Raw genomic sequence first — 19119 nt, 5'->3', positions numbered from 1 at the left:
AGGTGGAAAGTATCAAGACTAACAAGTGTTATGTGAAGGGATGATTTTTGTTGTTGTATTTGTTCCCCCCCCAAATACCTGTGAAGAGTTTAGTAATGGCCTTGTTCTGCCTCCGTGAAGAGCAGATGAGCAGAAGCCACGGCGGCAGAAACTCGTGATGGCTGGCGAGGAGTTCGGCGATGGTCCTGGGGGAGCCCGGCGGTGACCTCTGGTCCGCCTCGCCCAGTTGGCCACCCTCGTCCACGGAGTCCACCAGCAGGTAGAGAGCCTGTGGCGGCGGCTTGGCACTCAGGAGAGGCAAGAGCACGCATCTGAGACAGGATGCAGGGAAATGGTTTAGTATATGAGCAGAACTTTTCGAGATACTGCCCTGCCAATGTTTTTACTTCGACTTGTTGGCAAAAAATTTAGATACAAGCTGTGTGGTGGCAGTGAACCAAATTCGACTCACTTCACATCAAACTGTTTGGAAGATAGTGAACACTTCTTCAAAGAGAAGGACTGAAGCTGTTTAACGCCACTCCCAGTTGACGTTAACTGTCAAACTAAACAAAACATGTTGTGTATTTCAAACCACCACATAAATTGCCTTGAAGTGCGCGAGCTTAATGCTAACACATAAAGGGAAATGCCATAGAAGGGCGAACAAATATAATTGATAACACAAGAAGCCACAATGAATGAATCATGCACAAACTGTTTAATACATTTACATTCTATTTAATAAGTATTGTGTTTTTAGAGAGTGAACCATTATTGTGCTATTTTCCTTACAAAAAAAAGTGACAAAAACATGTCTTGGTTTTGGGCAAGGCTAGATCAATGGCCTTTTCATTCTTTTCAATGGGGAAAAATGATTGCTGACTGTAATTCTATATTATATCTATACATAACTAGCACATGCTAGTTATGTAGAATTGGCATTAGGATTATACAGTTGATGAAACATTTCTTCCCTGTAAGGGTTCCCTGGACGCAAAACGTTTTGGAAACCTCCGTTCAACCTTTAATGATTACCTTACTGAAGCAAATGACGACTGTGTGAAGCATGCCACAGCTCTGATTTGAAGGGCAAAACTTCCTGAGTGGGCTTTCAGTACGCACCCATTCAATCCACTGCACATTATTTCAGCTTGCAGCAAATGCATTTATAATTCATTGGACCTTTTTGTATCGACCTGTCAACTAATGTCTTGAGATGCTTTGTAATATTACATTTTGCCGCAACAGTGGCACTGATTGCCGACCGTGAATTAAAACCATCCTGGATGACATCTCACGCTGAAGCAAACATGACGTACAGCATTCAGAATTAGACGTCACATCACAAGTTGGCCGTTTAAACGCTACATTAACCATTCCAGCAACGCCAAGCTGCTAGCCAGACATGGAATCTGTAAGCTCCACTGCTAATGTCGCACATGAATGCTAAGTGAACCGCAGCGGTCAACAAACGCAGTCGAGCTCTGCTTTGAGCTGCTCTGTTTCTGTGTGAGCGCCGCGGGCGTAAAACGGGCAAAATGTCATTTCCCGAGACTCATTAAATTACTTCTAGCTCACGAGCCAGCAATAAATGATCTGCGGAGTTCAGGTTGGTGACATTTTAATCGGGGTCCACGTTAATCAAGCATTTGAAAATAGGATTTAACAAATCAATTAATCAATACAAAAAGGTGAACACGGGCAAAGCTTTGGTTGCTTCAATTTTATTCCTCACAAAGCAGCCATTGCACAGATAAAATCAGTCACCTTCCAAGGTAGCGAGTGCTGTTTGGGATGTGACACTGTTTGCAAAGCTTCATTACGAAACAAGAGAATAGAACTTGTTCCAAAGCCATTAACAGTAAAACATGGGTTAGTTTCCCCCCAAAACAACAGTTTCTGAACAAAAAGTGGAGAAACAAGCTTTTTGTGAGGAGAGACATGCCAAGCAGAACAGTGACTTGGACACTAATATTGTCACTTCATGGTTTGTGTGTGGCTTTTCTACATTTCATTTTGCCATGCACTCTATCTTTTCGCAAGATCGCGACGCACACCATCTACTACGCAGTTGTCGAAGTCAAGGCCCGGGGGCCAGATCTGGGCCGCCACATCATTTTATGTGGCCCACGAAAGCAAATCAAGCATGTCAAATTCCATGATGCTTGTTAATGTCTGAACCAAAATTTCAAATTGTCATGTTTTCCCCAACAACAGCAGTTATTCTTGACTTCTGATTTTAAAACTAGTTATCCATCAATTTGTTGTGCGTTGTGTATATAATATGTGGAGGTGATCAGACATTTATATGGTTTCCCAAAATTCATAACGGTCCCAACAAGGGAAACTGTAACTACAATGTGGCCCGGGACAAAAATGCGTTTGACACCCCTGATCTACTAAGTACAAAACGGCATACGCTGCGTTTATACCATACACAACCACTACGTATTCATTTTTGAGTAGAATGCCGAAACTTGTCCGACTTCTTATGTGGTCAGGATTGATGGCTACAATAAGCACGTTCAGGCAGTGCACAACTTCTCCAGGGGCTTATCAGCGTGATTGAGGTGTCATGTCTTGAAGTGGCGCCTTGATTTATTTGGCTTCATGCTATCCGCTGCCAGCATTTTCGACACAGTCAACACGTCCTCGGCTTTACTGTCGTCACAGTGAAGCCAAGCGCTACATACACTTCCCACATTTCCTTGACTTAGCTTTCGCGTCACTTTCTTTTGTCTCATTATCTTTGTCTCTCTCCGCCTTTTTCATCTCTGTTGAAAAAGAAAAAAAAATCATGGTCTCCTGAGGCTTTGTTTACTGCACTTTACATCGCCTGCTCAGTGAAAAAAAAAAAATGAGGGTGCCACTGCCAACTGCTGTAGTGGATGTGCAATTACACTTTATTCTATTTTTCTTGAGCAAAAAAAACGCATGTTCCCCAGAGTCAGACGCGCACCCCAGCTGGCATCACACCACGCCCGCCCAGGGGGGCGCGCCCCACTATTTGAGAAGCACCACATTAAATATAGACGCTTTCTTGGAGATCTTAATTATTCTTTATTCTGCCGCTCTGCCGGCCTCACTTGGCTCCCATTACTGACTGTTCACTCAACCAATCCCCGCATTACAGCATACCCGCTTGGGCTACAGCAAGTGATGAGGGACAAGTACACTTTGCATTTTGAAATGCAACAAATATATTGTAGACAAACGCATCCAGCCCAACCACATCACCAAAATGGACAAGGTGCCCCTCACTTTCGACATCCTGGTGAACCACAACATAGATCCAGAAGGGGACCAGCACAGTAACAATCAACAATAAGTCTGCTTTTATTGTTGATTTTATTGTTGTACTTAATTTGCAAGCTGGGAGGCAGCCCTGGAAGAGTTACGGGACAATTCGTCAACGGATTCTGAGCGCTTAGACTAACATGTCTGCTTGCACTGTTGTTCTAGCTTACACAAAAGCCGGAATCATTTCTGAGGAGCCGCACGGCAACGAGACTGAGCGTGACAATGGCACGAGGGAACCTGCCCAGCCGATCATTTCAGATACAGAAGATTAGGAGTTTGATGGATATGAGGATTGATCAAAAAAAAATAACATGAGTACATTGTTAAATACTTCAATAAAGTACAACCACACTCAGTTTTGCTCCCGCTGCCTTTTTAAAAACATATGCTGGCATGCATACTTGCTACTGTATTTTTTAAGCTAGCGCACGTTTTACCGTGGTCGGGTCCAATAATACAATGTGCCTTGTGTATGTGTTAAATATAGAAAAAGCACCCGTAACTGACACTGCACCTCTTAATAAAGTGAGCTGTATGATGGTGAAAATACGCTTAAGTCTATTTTGGAGTAAAATGTGACGGATCATATTTTTTTAGAGTATTGCTCATATTTTTTTCATACATTTCTTTCCGCAAATCGATACTATATACTCCACACGTGTCGGTGCTATTTGCACAAATGATTGTCCAATCTAAAGTGTCGAAAACAGCTTAGTCTTTTTGTCGATAAAATGAACAAACATAATTTAGGGGGACTCCAGCAAAGTGATGATTTTGGATGTATGAGGATTTCCGCCTCATGGCGTTTTATACTTACTTTTCATAACATTTTTTATTTGTTGGTGCGCCATGAGAGTTATGCGACCCGAAATATGTGCTTTGGCTCAATCAAGGTTTAGGAACGCTGATCGAGAAACAGACTTAACAAGTCTAAATGAAACATAAATGTAACTCCTTGGTGCAGGGTTTTTTTTTGCAAATCTCTTAACAGCCTTAAGACGATTTTCCTTGCTTCATTGTGCTCTTACTCGGGCTTCCTCGGCTAATCTCTCCTGATGGCTGCAGCCCGCGGAGAACCTGCAGTGCCATCTGGGAGCGGTGCCAAAAGGAATGTCCACGCACAGGGATGACTGGGCGTGAATAGCCGTGTCTGTGTTGCCTACCGAGACAATCAAATCCACAGTGACAGCAAGTGGGCCAGACAAAGGACTATTGTTCTTGCGCAATTCAGCTACTTTTGGGCTGTCAAAGAGTCAAAAGACAAGAGCGGCAAACAAAAAGACAACTCTGTGGGATTTTAGGGCAAAGTAAGCGCAACAAAAGCCACTTTGCCGACCGCGTCCGAATGTGCGCCTCTCGCTCGAGTCCTTGACATATGTCTGAGATGCTGTACAGAAGACACGGCGTGCAAGACATTCAATGCACTCACCATCTGCCATGTTGCACTCGCACGCTGTTAAGGCGGCATCAAGCAACAAGACAACTCCCTAGAAAGGGGGCTGCTAAAATGAAATTACAAGGACGAACCTGACCAGGAGCTATGTTACAGATGGGAAGGGGTGAGGGGGGAGGAGGGGGCACGTGGGAGTAATATCCAGGTAATCGCCAGGATGATGTTGTAGTACTGGGCTTCCTCGCTTTATGACTGAGTTCCGTTACTACGGAAGCGGAACACAAATTTCTTCGTAAGTCTTATCGCGTTGTAGGCCATAACTAATCTAATGCATTTTATAACCTCACAATGTCATATGCCAGCACAGTTGTAAACCGAGGATCCCCGTGTATAAGACCTTAGTCTCCATTTATTCTATTTTCCTCATCTTTTTGCAGACTTCTTCATATTGATTTATACATGCCTCGACTTGCTTTTGCACTTGCCTCAACTCCTCAATGTCCATCTTTTCTTGGGTTATTGTGATCTTGACTACAAGGCATTTCCATGGTAGCGTTTTTTTGTTCAGACGGCTTGACAAACACAAGTGACAACTACTATTCTGACATGCATATTATGGCGTTTTCAGTGTCCATTTGAAAAGAAACTTGATCTGCCTATTGGTCTATTTTTGGAATACCCTTCGTCAGTTCTGATAATTGGATGCATATAACTAACGCAACCCCATTAGGACTGTACAATATATCATTTTTGTTTGAAGCTCTCACGACTGTTGACCCCGAACACGCTTGCTCACGTCCGCCGTTTGACTAACAATCATATATCGAGGGACTGGGGACAGAGCATTCAGCGATTATTAGGTAACTGATTCAACCTTCGCACGGAGGAACTTTCGACAGTCCTCATGTCGTCGGGGAGACGCAGTACAACACCTGCTGACTCATCCTTCATCTTATCCAGAGGGAGTCAATCATCTCGGTTTCTTTTATTGTTTATTTTTACATGGAACACCATCACAACAGTGTTGTCACTGTATTCTTCACAGGGATCTTGTTTTCCCTCGAACGGATCATATGCTTTCTCGAATTAGACCTAGAATAGTTCAACATGAAGGTTTGGTTTCCCATGACTGGCCCTCACAAAAATAAATAAATACATAAATAAATAGTTTTATAAAGCCAAATTGACCTTCCATCATCAAGGCCGGGTGATCTTCAAAGATGAGGTCTTAGAATGTCTTTAATTGCTCAGCCATGGGATCCGTCACACAGAAGAGACATATTAAGATAAGATAAGATAAGAAAACCTTTATTAGTCTCGCAATGGAGAAATTCCCAATTCATTGTGTTTGTTTTCATTTCTGTGGAGAAAACATGGTGCGCTGCATGTGGAATGGTGTCCATCCCAAATTAGAAACCAACAGCGAAAGTAGGTCAAACTGGAGTCGCATGCGAAACGCTGACAAATTGCTCCAGTAGAAAGTTCGACGTTGTTATTTTGCTTATTTATCGGTCATATTATATATTACACCGATGAATGATTTCCAAATGTATACATTAGACTTTATACCAATATAATTGCGTGGATCGAAAATCGGTCGATAGTTTGCATTTTATGCCATATCGGTGATCAACTGTAATGCCATAATTTGCGTGATCTGTCAGTGACGTCAATGATCGCATCCGCGAAATAAGACATAACAGTAAACGCAGCTTCATTCAGTCCGGAGGGGTGCACGCATGCCTTAGATAACTACCGCAAATCCCTCAAACTCTTCCCAGTCCAAGCGAGGTGCGCATTCCTGATGAGCTATCCAATGCTGCCCACGGAATCTGAAATTTCATCCGCCTTTAACTCCCCCCTACCTCTGTCCGCTTCCCTGTCGACACTGTGGCCTGGGGGAATCACTGCAAACCCGACACACACGTTTGAGAGGCCGGGAAAGTTTCCTGCCACGTCTGGATTATCCTTCAAGATTTAGTCCAGGTCAGCGACTCTATCAGCACCAATGTCATCAAAAGGACTTGTGAGAAACCTTAGTTTGCGAACATGAAACAAACTCAAACCAATTTGAGCTAATTCAACTTTCTTTCTTCTTTTTTAAAAGTTGGTTTGTCATTTGAAGCCACGCAATATGAGGAAGACTGAACTCGGCTGTACACTCGTTTCTGAGTTTTATTTATTATACACTCACATAATATCCGCCAGTGATGTTGAGACAGTGGCAAGCCACAGAGTGCTGAGTCATCGATGCACCGTTGCTGCTGCCGTTTCTTCTATTCTGCTCCACTGGAGTTGATGTGTCACAAGAAAGGGGGTGTGCGGGTTGATGGGAGTGGTAAAGTGGGAGCTTTTCTTTTGGCTTACTAAAACATGGTCCTAAATTTTAGCAAATCGTCCGCTGCAGTGCACCACATGAAAGGCACGGGTAGCGTTGCTTAAACCTCAAAACCTAGTGCCGCCCAGTCAAGGAGTCAACACACGAGTGGAAAAGCGTCCATGCCTAGCCATTAAAGCATGCCCTGCTTTAGTTTAGTTGAAACAAAAACGTGCTCAGCTTTGAATTCTGTATCGAATCGACAATAAAACACGTGACATGGCCAATTTGCTCAATATTGCCCAAGAGGAAACATGTGAGATGTTTTTTGACCTCTTTTCTGGCTTTTTGGTCGTCAAGAGTCTTGCTCCCATGAGCTGAAAACTTCCCTGTTCTGATAAATGTTATTGAGAGACTACTGGGCCATTGTCAATTGACACAATATCACAGGTCATTTAAAACAAAGTAGGTTGTTAGTGTCTGATGCATTTGCCAAAAATAAAATAAATAATAAACCGATTTACTTTAAGTATATAATCATAACTGTGGCGTCTATTTTTCACATGGTAAATGGTGTAAAACATTTGGATTCAGTACTTACACCTCTTGCAATTCATCATAGCGACTGCAGCACAAGCTGAACTGGGCCCAAACGCGGAGCCAGATAAGGTCACACCTACTAAACTAAATACTTTTGTGCCATCAGAAAAAAACAAAAGTGCTGGAATTCATTGGGTCCACATGACTGCGTTAATTCGCCCTACCCCCCATTTGAAGCCAGTTCTTTTGTCCTGAAGGAAAAGGCATGTTAGGTGGGCCGGTAGCTGAACATGATTCTGACTGACACAATCCAGTCAAATCGCTGGAGTGACTAGTTTGGGAATTGATTTCAAGAATGAAAGCTTGATCATAGTTTAGTTTGAAATCTACAATATGATGATGTTGTATTCTGTGGAGAAATCTGTCCACATTTCCAGGCAGATGCCCTTCCTGGAACTGGCATGGTACAAAACTCAGCACAAAAACCTGGCGCAGAATTATTTAATTTGCTGAGTGGCTGACAAAAATTAAGCTGGCAGGTGAGCTGGAGCCTATCCCAGCTGACTTTGGGCAAGAGGTGTGGTACACCGCACGCTGGTCGCCAGCCAGTCGCAGGGCACGTTACCTAAACATGACATGACTGTCTTAGAATGAGTCATAATTGTGTAAATGTTTCACATAAGACTATGACTATCTGAGCTTGAGCTGCAAAAATGACTGGAAACACTGTAATGTACACTGTGAGATGCCCTCGGACGTCACAAGATGGTGACAAAGCCCCTGCTGAGGGGAAAGTAGTAATTGATGCCCAGGAATTGATAGTTGAAGTGATACATCTTGCTCTTTGTGTCAGGGAGGAGCTCGGAGCTATTCAGTCTGCTTTGTTTGTGGACATGATGGCGCGTCTTTGACACGTTTGTATTTACGCTGCACTTGTGGTGCATTGTTGTTATTTTAATAGAAATCAAATAATTTGTCATCCTAGGCCATTTATTTTTAAGCTTGTTAGGCTCAGTCCCCGCGCGCCGTGAATAGCAGGGGTTTACGGTGTTCGTTGATGTAGCGCAATGCCACAGCTCATAGTCGTGTCTTGTAGCTGTGATCTGCCATTGTTGTTTACCATCGTGGCTGTGACAATCTGATTTAGAAAAAAAAAAAGGACACTGAAAACAGGCTCAGAAGCGCTGCTGTCATGCAAAAAAACCATACAAGTCCGACGGTTTATCAACATTTTTTTAGTTAAGATCTCATCCCAATTTTTTATTTTTTATTTTTTTTTCGAATGTTAGGTTTAGGTTTTGCCTTGAGCCTCTCATCACTCCTTCAAATGATCGGTTTGTACACCACTTCAAAAGGAAGACTGTTAACGTAAAGGTCTTGTGGCAACGCAGCACGACAACAGCTGAACAAACGTCTGCACCACAATGTGAAGCCCTGCCTGACTGTCGTAGGAAATTTGAAAAACACTCCACAAAAGGGATTAGTTTTAAAGATGCTATATTTAAGGCCTCATTCACTCCCAATACCAGTGATCAATAGTGGCTCAGTGTTTCAACATTATGAATATGGTTGGGAAGAATTTTTGCTCTGACTGATTTCTGTTACGCAAAAGAGCAAAATATTAAAATTGATCAGAAATGGCATAAAGATTTCCAAACACATCTGTGACACGGTTACTGTATTTAAACATCACATTTAGCCGTCGCTAACGGTCGTAACCCTTGTGCTGCAATTTCTACGATGTTTGTAACACATGGATTACCCCATATGTTACAATTTCTACAATTTTTGTAGATTTTTGCGTATTGTCGTCTTTAAATCAAAGACACAGCATAAAAAGTGTGTGATATGAAATATTCCAATTCATGTTTTATTTATATAGATTTATATTTATGTTTTGGTCATAGCACAATACCGCTTTCATTGTCCATAGAGGGCAAAAATACAAAGAAAAAAATAAGAACTATATGTGTATGTATAGCACTGATGCCACTGAACAGGTCGAGTGGTTGAAAGTGAAATAAATATTCAGCAGAAATGGCATAAAGATTTCCAAACACATCTGTGACACGTTTACTGTACTTAAACATCACATTTAGCCGTCGCTAACGGTCTTAAGGATAAGTATGCAACTTATTTAGATCGACTGCAGCACATGGGTTAAGGATAAGTATGGCCTTTCAAAAAGTAAAATGGAAGCTTTTTTAAGGATTTCTGTGCTCTAGTAATCCCCTAAATGAGTGATTGATTTGGTTTTTATTTTTGTACCAGAGCATTTTTACACAAAGTGACTCAATGTGATTTTAATTTTAACCAACTCAGCATTTAGACACAAAGCGATGAGTAAATAGGCCTTCAAATAGCAATTATCCTGTCACAAGATACCGCATGTCCCCCATGCTCTTCATTTATTTGGTTTTTATTCTTTGAAATGACATAATTGTGACAACTTTTCCACCCATTTTCCCTTGTTTGATGGATTGTGAATCAGCACTTGAGTAACCAACTTGTGCAACTGCACAAACCTGTCAGGCAAACCATCAAACCAGCAGCTCCTTTGGAGCAAGCGTTCCTGAGATTGCCTAGTTAAAATCGCATAGCAAGAATATGACATTTCCAAGAGAAATGTGCAGGTACATTGCAAATGGGTACAGACTGGACAAACAAACCGTTCAAATCTGTGCTAAAAATGCCTCAAGTCTGGCATGCCCGCAGTCGCACACAGTGGGAAAAGCAGGGATCGGTTTGTACGCCGCGGACGTCAACCCATGTCTGAACCAGTTTCGCTGCATTAACACGCGACTGGCGATTACTATCAACAAACCGACTTGTTTGCCTTTGACTAGGCCAAAGAATTTGGCAGGGGCCTCTCGCATGCACTCACTGGCTGAAAATCACAGCTGGACGGGGGTTGGTGGAGGCTAAACACTCCTTAAAAGAAGAAGAAAAAAAAACCCTCACTGTTTAACGACACCCTTAACTAAATGCAACCTGTTCAACTTTTTACTGAGTAGCCTTGGAAGTGTGCAGTCAAAACAAGCGCACCCCCTTGTGAATTCGAATCCCAAGGCCTGTCACGCTGAAGTAACGATCAAGTTTTACTGCCGTCCATTTCTTTTTTTATTCTGTCGACAAATAGAGCCAACAATCCTGACACCCCGAAACCAGACAGCACATGACACCAGGGCGAACGACCAGATCATTTATGTATAATGATCCTAATTTATGTTAATATTCAAGTGCTTAGGGGGATCCTGGGTTAATGGGAGTCCCATTCAAGCCAGTCAATCAGAATTACAGTAAGTATCAAAAAAAAAAGAACAAAACTTCTAGGTCATGCATATAAAACAATTAAATGAAACCGCAAGTAGGGCAGTAAGTGAGTGGGCCTTCTTGTGTCGTGTGATGACACAATGCTCTTACGCCGCTGCATAATCTAGTTTATTGCATGTAGTTTGTAAGTTTTGTGGGGACCGTCGTAAACTGAGGACCCTCTGTACTTGGCTCAAAGACAAAACAGAAAAACTGTGATGGCTGGCCTTGCAATGTGACACTATTTTGTGACACATCAAGACTGGTGTTGTGAAGGACGACAAAACTGGAAAGACAGAGCCCCAAAGACATTAAAGAAAAAAAAACTGAAAGGAAGAAAGACAGAAAAAAAAGTTTCTCAAAGTGCATGTTTTTGAAAACTAAACGCTGAGTGAGTATGGTGTTCTGCAAAAAAAGGGCTTTTAGGTTCAGTTTGTGTTTCTACTTAAGTTTCTTCAACCAGATAGCAACTATGACACTAGGTAGATGGATCATACTATTTATGTAAGGCAATGTACATCCAATATTACTAAATGAAGTGCATATTTCACTCAAAAACAAATCAATCTCATTATAGGGTTTTATTTTAAACTGAAAAATGCGCTCTTTCAGTTTTTTTGTTTTCATGACAACGGTGAGCCTGAAAAGACAAACACTTTCAAAGCTTCTCATGTTTTCTATAAGGATAGAGTTATCCTTTGTGAAATGGAGGGCTGCGAAAATGAGGGTCGTTGTAGCTCTGCGCTCAGTTTGGGTATGTCCAACTTCTGTGCATCAAAGGACAATAAGGGATCCAAAGCACTGCTGTTATTATGTTATGTGTTCTTTTCCGTCAAATACAGTCCGAACCCCCCTAAAACAGTCCTCAAACCCTAAAAGCCAGATAACTATGACAGCAGGGAGACTGATCCTTTGATTTGCATATGATGAGCGTAATTTTTGTGTTTAAGCTGACATCATTCAATTAAATGTTTACTTTGCTCAAAAACAGCATCAATTGTGATGGTCTGTATTGAGCTATAGGGGTCTTTACATCACACATTTATACAACTACCCCAAAAAAAGAAATTATGTTTTGGCAAATTATTTCCATGAAAATGACATGACAGGGCCTGAAAACATGAAATGGTTCAAAGAGTGAAAGTTTTGTTTCGAGTGAATGCTGAAAATGGTAGACTGTGAATATGGCACAATATGTGCAACCAAAACAACGTTGCTACTTTCACAAAGTGTACACTTTTGCAAAGCACTAATGTGCCCAATTGGAGTTGCATTATATACATACAGTATAAGCACTAATGTGCCCAATTGGAGTTGCATTATATATATATACAGTACATCAAATTGTAATCCACATAAACACCAGCAAGGGTTAATCAAAAGAGGGCTAATGTTTTATTACAACTAAACAGCGCCAACTACAGGCATGCCATGCATATTATCAGTCATTTATTGTGGGTCTGTCTTAGTTAACATGACACTGAAACTGTTGTTTTAGTTTCAACGACTACTGGCCCCAAGTAGCACATCCTGCTTGGCTTCAAACTACATAATTTAGCCCTTTTGGTAACACGTTTTTTTTTTCAACTGGGAGGTCAAATTAGAGTCACGGTCGTGGGTAAACTGAGTCTTCATGATTAGGACCAGATGACAAGTGCTTCCCTGGGAACAAGGGCGTCAGGTGTGGGTGGGGGAGAAAAAGGTGAGTTGACTCTGGTGAGCGTTTAAAAAAAAAAAAAATGGTTTACCTTGCCGTGACCTACTTTTTCAACCGGTGTGTGTGTGTGAGATGTTCAGAGGGTGCAACAAGCGGCAGCAGATGGCTACACAAGAAACGTGAGTGTTCAGCGCGCGCATGCACACACACGCACACAAAACACTGCTCAACCTGCAGTATGACAAGCAGTATACAAACTCATGTAGTGATCCATTGAGAGAGCTCATCTGGACGTGCAATCACTGATCAAGTTGTCAATTGGGTCAGCCCATGAGTCTGTTAGCAGAGCCTCATCCAAATGACACACAAATATCAGTCCAATCCAGCCCGCAATGTCAAACCCTGGAAGAAAACCTTCGCAGGCATGACATGTAATGCGGCTGCTGAGGTGAAGCTGTGTAATAAGTGTGAGTGGCAGTAAAAAAAAAAAAAAAAAAAAAAAAAAAAATGGAGGAGGGGTTATCAGGGTCAGGAGGTGGCAGGGGGAAGGGTTGTCTTTGCAATTGTACATTTGTAGCTAAAAAAAAAAAAAAAAAAAAATCACACTTACACTGGAAACACCAGAAGGGGGAGAAAATCCCCAACTTCTCCACTCTATCTGTTATAGTGATAGTTGAATGATAAATGCATAGATGTGTTTACATTGTTGTCATCTGATTTATGATTTGCTGACTTCCGTTTATGACATACTTTTTTGGGAGAATTTTGTTCAGTTGTCATCGTGAACATGTCTTATGTCTTTCATTACCTTTTGAATGCCTCGGTAGGGTTCCTCTCACACTCCCCAGGCTTCAGCGCGCTTTGCACGGCCGGGTCGTGCACCTTCTCCTCGTATCCCAGCACCAACCCGCTGCGGCAGATCTGTGCCACCAGGCCGCGGATGAAGCCGGCGACGCACAGTGTGTCCGAGTCATCCGCCCGGCAGAAGTGGAAGGCAAGGCCCTGCTGGTGCAAGCCTCGCTGGGCTCCCTGCGTCGACGTGGGCCACAGCAGCTCGGTGCACAGTGCCGTTTTCCCGCTGCCGGGACCGCCGACCAGTAACACCCCCCAGGAGTTCCCACTTTTCACTGAGCCTGACGTCAGGCTGCTTGGGTTGGCCACGACTCCGCCAGGGGGTTGCTTACTTGGGGTGCCGGTCACCCCACTCAGGTTGCTGCTTTTCTCCTGGAGGCAATGCTGGATCTTGTGGAAGACCCATTCCCGGCAATAAAAGCGCTTCCCCTGCAGCAAACTGGTGTGGGCCATTGTGCTCTGCTGGTTCCAGCTAGTACTCCTCTTCATACAACTTCCATCCTTCTGCCGCTCACATCCTCACTACGCCAGGCTGTGACTTCCATCCATTATTATTCACAGAAAAGTAGGTTGCATTTAGATGTGATTGGCCGAAAAGTAAGTGCCTTGGAGAAGTATCTAGGTCAAAATAATAAAAAGCTGGGGATCACAAACGAGGTGAAAAAACAAGATTTTCCACCAACTTTTTCCAGCGTTTTCCCTCTGCGTGAACAGAGCGCTCCTGGTTGTTATTCTCGCACCGCTTTAGCATGGCGGTCCTGACCGTATCGGCTGACAGGCTCGACACGATTAGCCATGCGAGCTGCTTGCGTATTTCCACAGAGGCATGGCAATGGCCACCAAACGTCGTGTTTCCATTACGTTAGCATGGACCAGGCTGCCAGCACATTTTATACATTGGTGTCTGGAAAAAAAAAAAACACAGAAGCACATGCTTTGTTAATATAGTACCGTGGGGATTATTTTGTTTGTTAATATATGCACCTGTGTAACACTCATGTGGCAGCTAAGCTGTCAGTGGTGGGCTAACATGAGAAGCTAACAAAGCAGTCTACATTTTCATTCAACTGTCAAACATTGTCACTGAAGATCCAAATCAGACCTTTTTTCATAAAAGTCCTCTCAAACTTACATGAATGATAAATAAAAAGCTACAAAAATAAAACTAGTAAAAACGCAAAATGCAACCTAACAGAAGCCACACTTCACACTGGGCAGCTAACTAGTCAGCGAATATGAAGTTAATGTAGCAATCTATATTTTTTACTTAGCACTCCTCCTTTTCAAAAAGCAGTAGTTACAGAAAATCAAAGTTGAAGTCACTTGATCACAAAAAGCTGATGTATACCAGGTTTGGCTGAGAGTCCCATCAAGCCGAACTAGCTGGTGGTTAGCACAAGAGGCTAACACAAGAATCTAACAAACCAGTTTCTACCCAGTGCTCCTTCTTGTCAAAATGCACAAACAGCATTAAAACACACAACACATCTCAGAAAAGATCCAACCAAAAGTCCAAGATTCGCAAAACACTGGTCAATACCAACTTAGTTCAATCAAGCTGGCTTGCTCGCCTTGTGGCAAAAACGAGAAGCCAACATAGCAGTCTATGTCCCTACTTAGCACTATTTCTAGTCGAATGGCACTATCATGCATAAATGCACAACACCTGTCAGAAAAGATCCGAATAAATATTCTGTGCTTGTAAATCCTGGTCAATACCAGAGAGCACTATCAAGCCAAATAGGAACGAGAGTAGAAACCTATCAAAATTAAATTATTAATTGGGTAAAATTCTATGTAACAAAACACGCACTTCTGCTCAGTCATCCGCCTGGCAAGTGGCTAGCTTGTAAACAAAAAAGCATTTTTTACTAAGTTTGGCTGAGAGTCCATTCAATGATGAGCAAGTGGCTCGCACAGGAAGTGAACAGAAATCTACACCTCAACTCAGTTCACCTTCATCTAAAATGGCACAAAAAGATTCAAACGTGTGACACTTGCCATGTAAGATCCAAATCAGGCCTTTGTTCATAAAAAGGTGGTTGTTGAGTGATAGCTCTAAATGCGACCTAAATGCGAACACAACCAATTCTTACATTCAGTTGTCTTCAGAACTGTGCTCCTTGTCAAACGGTACAAACAGATTTAACAACACAAAACCTGTCACAGAAGATCCAAAGTCCAATTTTCCCAAAAACCTGATCGATGCTGGCTTTGGCCGAGAGTCCTATCAAGCCGGCTCACAAGAGACGCTATCAATATAAGTAGCAGTTAACACCAAGGGAAGATGAATTGGACATGGCACCTGTATGTTCAATGTACTTATCCCAGCGTGTTGTATGACCAAAAGACAAAACAGCAGTTTAAACATGACTAAGTGTGATGCTTGCTGTTAGTGTCTTTAACCACCCCCCGCCCACCCTCTTCCACTGCAAACATCCACGCCTGGCTCGCAACAAGCTAAATTCTTGGCAAGCACCCCTTGCAGTTTCTCCCGTCCACGTCCACCGTGATTCCACCGCCCCCCCTTTCCTTCCTATGCGCCTTTAAATCCCAAACAGCTCGCATCCGCACTCAGCTGCAGAGTCCAAAATGGGGAAAACCTGTTTGTGTACTTAACCTGCAAACATGTGCTTGTTTAGGAATGAAATTGTCTTAATGGTTATTCTGCCTAATAAGAAATGTTGCATTTCAGGGTAGCTGCAGCTTCACCCATTCTCAATTTAAGACCACTTTGGGCTCATGTTTGTTACTTTTTCTAAAAAATACATTAATAATATTATATTAATGATATATTCATATTTAGGCTCAACAACCGAAATTCTCTATTGTCACAATAAAATTGGATTTAGATCATTCTTATCTCTGTTATGCTAAGATGCTTAATGCTAGTAACAAATCTGTTAAATTTCCATATGGATTATTATGAAAGTTTCAACACCTCTGAATTGACAGATGTAAGGATAAAGTGTCGATTTTTAAGGGCAATTGAGATATGTATGTTAAAAGAATTACTGACACCATGTTTTAGTCTGGAAATATCTAAAACATTACAGAAATTTTGCTCTGGATAGATTTGCTAGCTGTTTGCGAAAAATCTCATTCTAGACTTTTATTTTGAACCTCGCAGACACTTTGCACTATCCAGAAAATGCCTGAAAGTATAAAACACACACACACACACACACACACACACACACACACACACACACACAAACACACACATTAAGGTTCATTTAAATTTAGGGCGAACAACAAATAATGATCTCGAACTGCATGGCGGCTTCAACGCTCTTCCACATATACACATATACAGCCCATGGGCCATACATTGCCCACCACTTTAATAAAAGATGACCAACTCACTGTAGAGTCAATGATCAGATGTGTTAAGTGGGTTAAAGACTAAAGAAGACCAGTCTTTTGTATGGGCACCAATACAAACCTCACACATTCATAGCCACATTTTTACACCTCATTTTTGGTGGAACAAGCTACGTATTGCCGACAGTCAGTTAAAATACAATCTGGTGCAGATGTTCGATATCCGTCGTGCGAACTTCAACAAAGCCAGATGTGGTGGGGTTTCCAACAACGTCCCTCCCTCCTCGTCCCCCGGCTGCTGTTTTACCCCAGAATCGGTCGCTTACCTCTCGCCGACGTCTCTCTCTGCCGTGTTTTTGTCCCTAGTCGACACCCAGCCTGTCCATGTTTCAAGCGACAAACTTCACACGAGCCTTTCGACCGTTGCCACTCTGATTTCTTCATCCGCGCAGCGTTCGCGTCTTTCTTTCAATTGGGTCTCTTTCCGCACCTCCTTGCTCTCTTTTCTTGTCGTCTTTTCTTCGCTCACTCCGGTCGGTGCGGGCTCCTCCTGCTGCCCGGCCGACACACACAGGCGTACAGCTCCCGGGTGAGCCGACTGTGACTCTCCGCCTCCCAAACGCTCTTGTAGGTTTTCAGTCCACCGCATGCAAAACACACGCCGGCCGCGGGTCATGACGGGAGATGTAGTCTTTTCGGCTTGGTTTGTGCTGCTTCGGTTTATAGCGTTGTTTTTAACCTCAAAACATCGGAATGGTCTCAAATGCAACGTTTTACATTATTTTAATGTTGAAAGAGTTAAGTATTCATACGTATTTTCAAATAGACTCCAAAATGTAGTCTTGGAGATACATGTTTTTTCGTGTTAATTTTGTTATGATTATGGATTTTTTTTTTAAAGCCAACCTTTGCTAATACGACTTTTTTAAGCCAACCTTTGCGAATGCGAATATGATCCTTCCGCAACAGGGTTGGTCCAGTTAATTTGAAAATGTATGGCTAACTGTTCTTTGAAGATGTTTTGTTTTGTATCATGATTCTATGTATCAACAGATAGGATGGTGCACGCAAGGTGAACTTTCTAGGTAGCCAGTGAGTTAGTGTTGACCCAGTGACTTTGAAATTGTAACACAAAATACTGTACCACATGCTGTTATTTGTTCGTACCTATGTGTATTACGTTTTCTTCATCATGTAATCTAAATAGATAAGTATTTAATTAGGATTTTGTTATGGGTTCTCAAAACAAATCCAACTAATGTACCAGACTTTTTAGCTAGCCAGCTATCAAGTATATTTGAAATCGTAAAATTATGAGTAAAATGATACAAATTGTTTTTCAGCCAAAGTAAGACAATAAAAATGCGTCATTTATTGGTCAGTGTTGATATGCTAATCTCCTCATATCGAATAAAAAGATTATGCGAAACTGGCATAATTAGCATAACCGTACTTCAACAGTGTCAGGGTACTTACTAGACTAGCTATACATTTCTACAGTCATTTAAATACGGTGTGTTATTGTAATATGTACAATAAAAATTTTATGTAAATATATACTGTAGTAAGGTAGGATGACGCTAGCTACCATAAGCATTCTGAGATCTGTAGCATCACCATTCAAATGTTGTCAGTTATAGAAGTAATATTTTACAATTTATTGTCATTTTAAAGAAATATATTGAATTAGGTATGACGTTATAAACAAAATATTGTATATTTTGAGACATGTATGGATAGAGTAGATAGGGTGTTGCTGGCAACCGTAGATAGCGGGCCTGATAGCTTGCGAGCTACTTGGCCTACTTCAAAATTGTAAAAGGTGAGTTACCACAGCAATAAAAATACAATGTTTTGCAAAAAAAAAAACAAAAACAAAGAAAATATCCCTTAACAGTTAATAAATGAGTCAAAATGAATAACATTTATTTTTTAGACACATACTCATGCTGCATGGAACAAGGGCAGCTGACAGGCAGAGAAGCGTTAAAAATACATGTGTTATTATTTTTTCATTCAATTGTGATTGCCTGTGGTGGTCATGTAAATACATTTTCCCATTCTCCAGCAGTCGGGGGTTGAATTTTAAAGTGTGTTTTCTTGCCAATTCATAGCGTACTCAGCAAATCGCAGCTTCTCCACGAGCTGCCCCGCCGCTCATCTGTCAGCACAAGCCAACTTACGAGCACATTCCTCCCTGCGGGAACGACGCAGCGATGCATATTGCTGCTTATTCCGACTTTTTCACACTGTGCACCGTGTGTGAATACAATCTGCCCAATTCACATAATCACTGCAAAATTTTCTTTGTCATGCTGGCTGAAATACTTGGTCTAGTGCAAAAGTGTTCTCTATTAGGCACTGAAGTATATTGAGCAGTTTTTTATGAACATGGGAATTCTATTCAAATCCTTTGTGAATGATCTGAAATGTGATGAAATT

The 19119-nt window shown here is 41.9% G+C and overlaps 1 protein-coding gene across 1 annotated transcript in view; it reads right to left on the bottom strand.

Annotated features, from left to right (window-relative positions):
- The window catches only part of ankrd50 (ankyrin repeat domain 50), a 36635-nt gene extending 19329 nt beyond the window's left edge, over positions 1-17306 (bottom strand). Inside the window, exons 1-3 of the mRNA XM_019892206.1 lie at positions 17004-17306; positions 13310-14257; positions 79-311 (exon numbers count right to left, since the gene is read on the bottom strand). Coding sequence (XP_019747765.1) covers positions 79-311; positions 13310-13842 — 766 coding nt within the window. The 5' untranslated portion in view covers positions 13843-14257; positions 17004-17306. The remainder of the gene's footprint in view (positions 1-78; positions 312-13309; positions 14258-17003) is intronic.
- Between the last annotated feature and the right edge of the window lie 1813 nt (positions 17307-19119).

Source organism: Hippocampus comes, unplaced genomic scaffold (assembly GCF_001891065.2).
Source record: "Hippocampus comes isolate QL1 unplaced genomic scaffold, H_comes_QL1_v1.1 scaffold129, whole genome shotgun sequence".
In the NCBI taxonomy this organism is placed as follows: Eukaryota; Metazoa; Chordata; class Actinopteri; order Syngnathiformes; family Syngnathidae; genus Hippocampus; species Hippocampus comes.
This window is presented reverse-complemented; position numbering and strand designations above follow the sequence as displayed.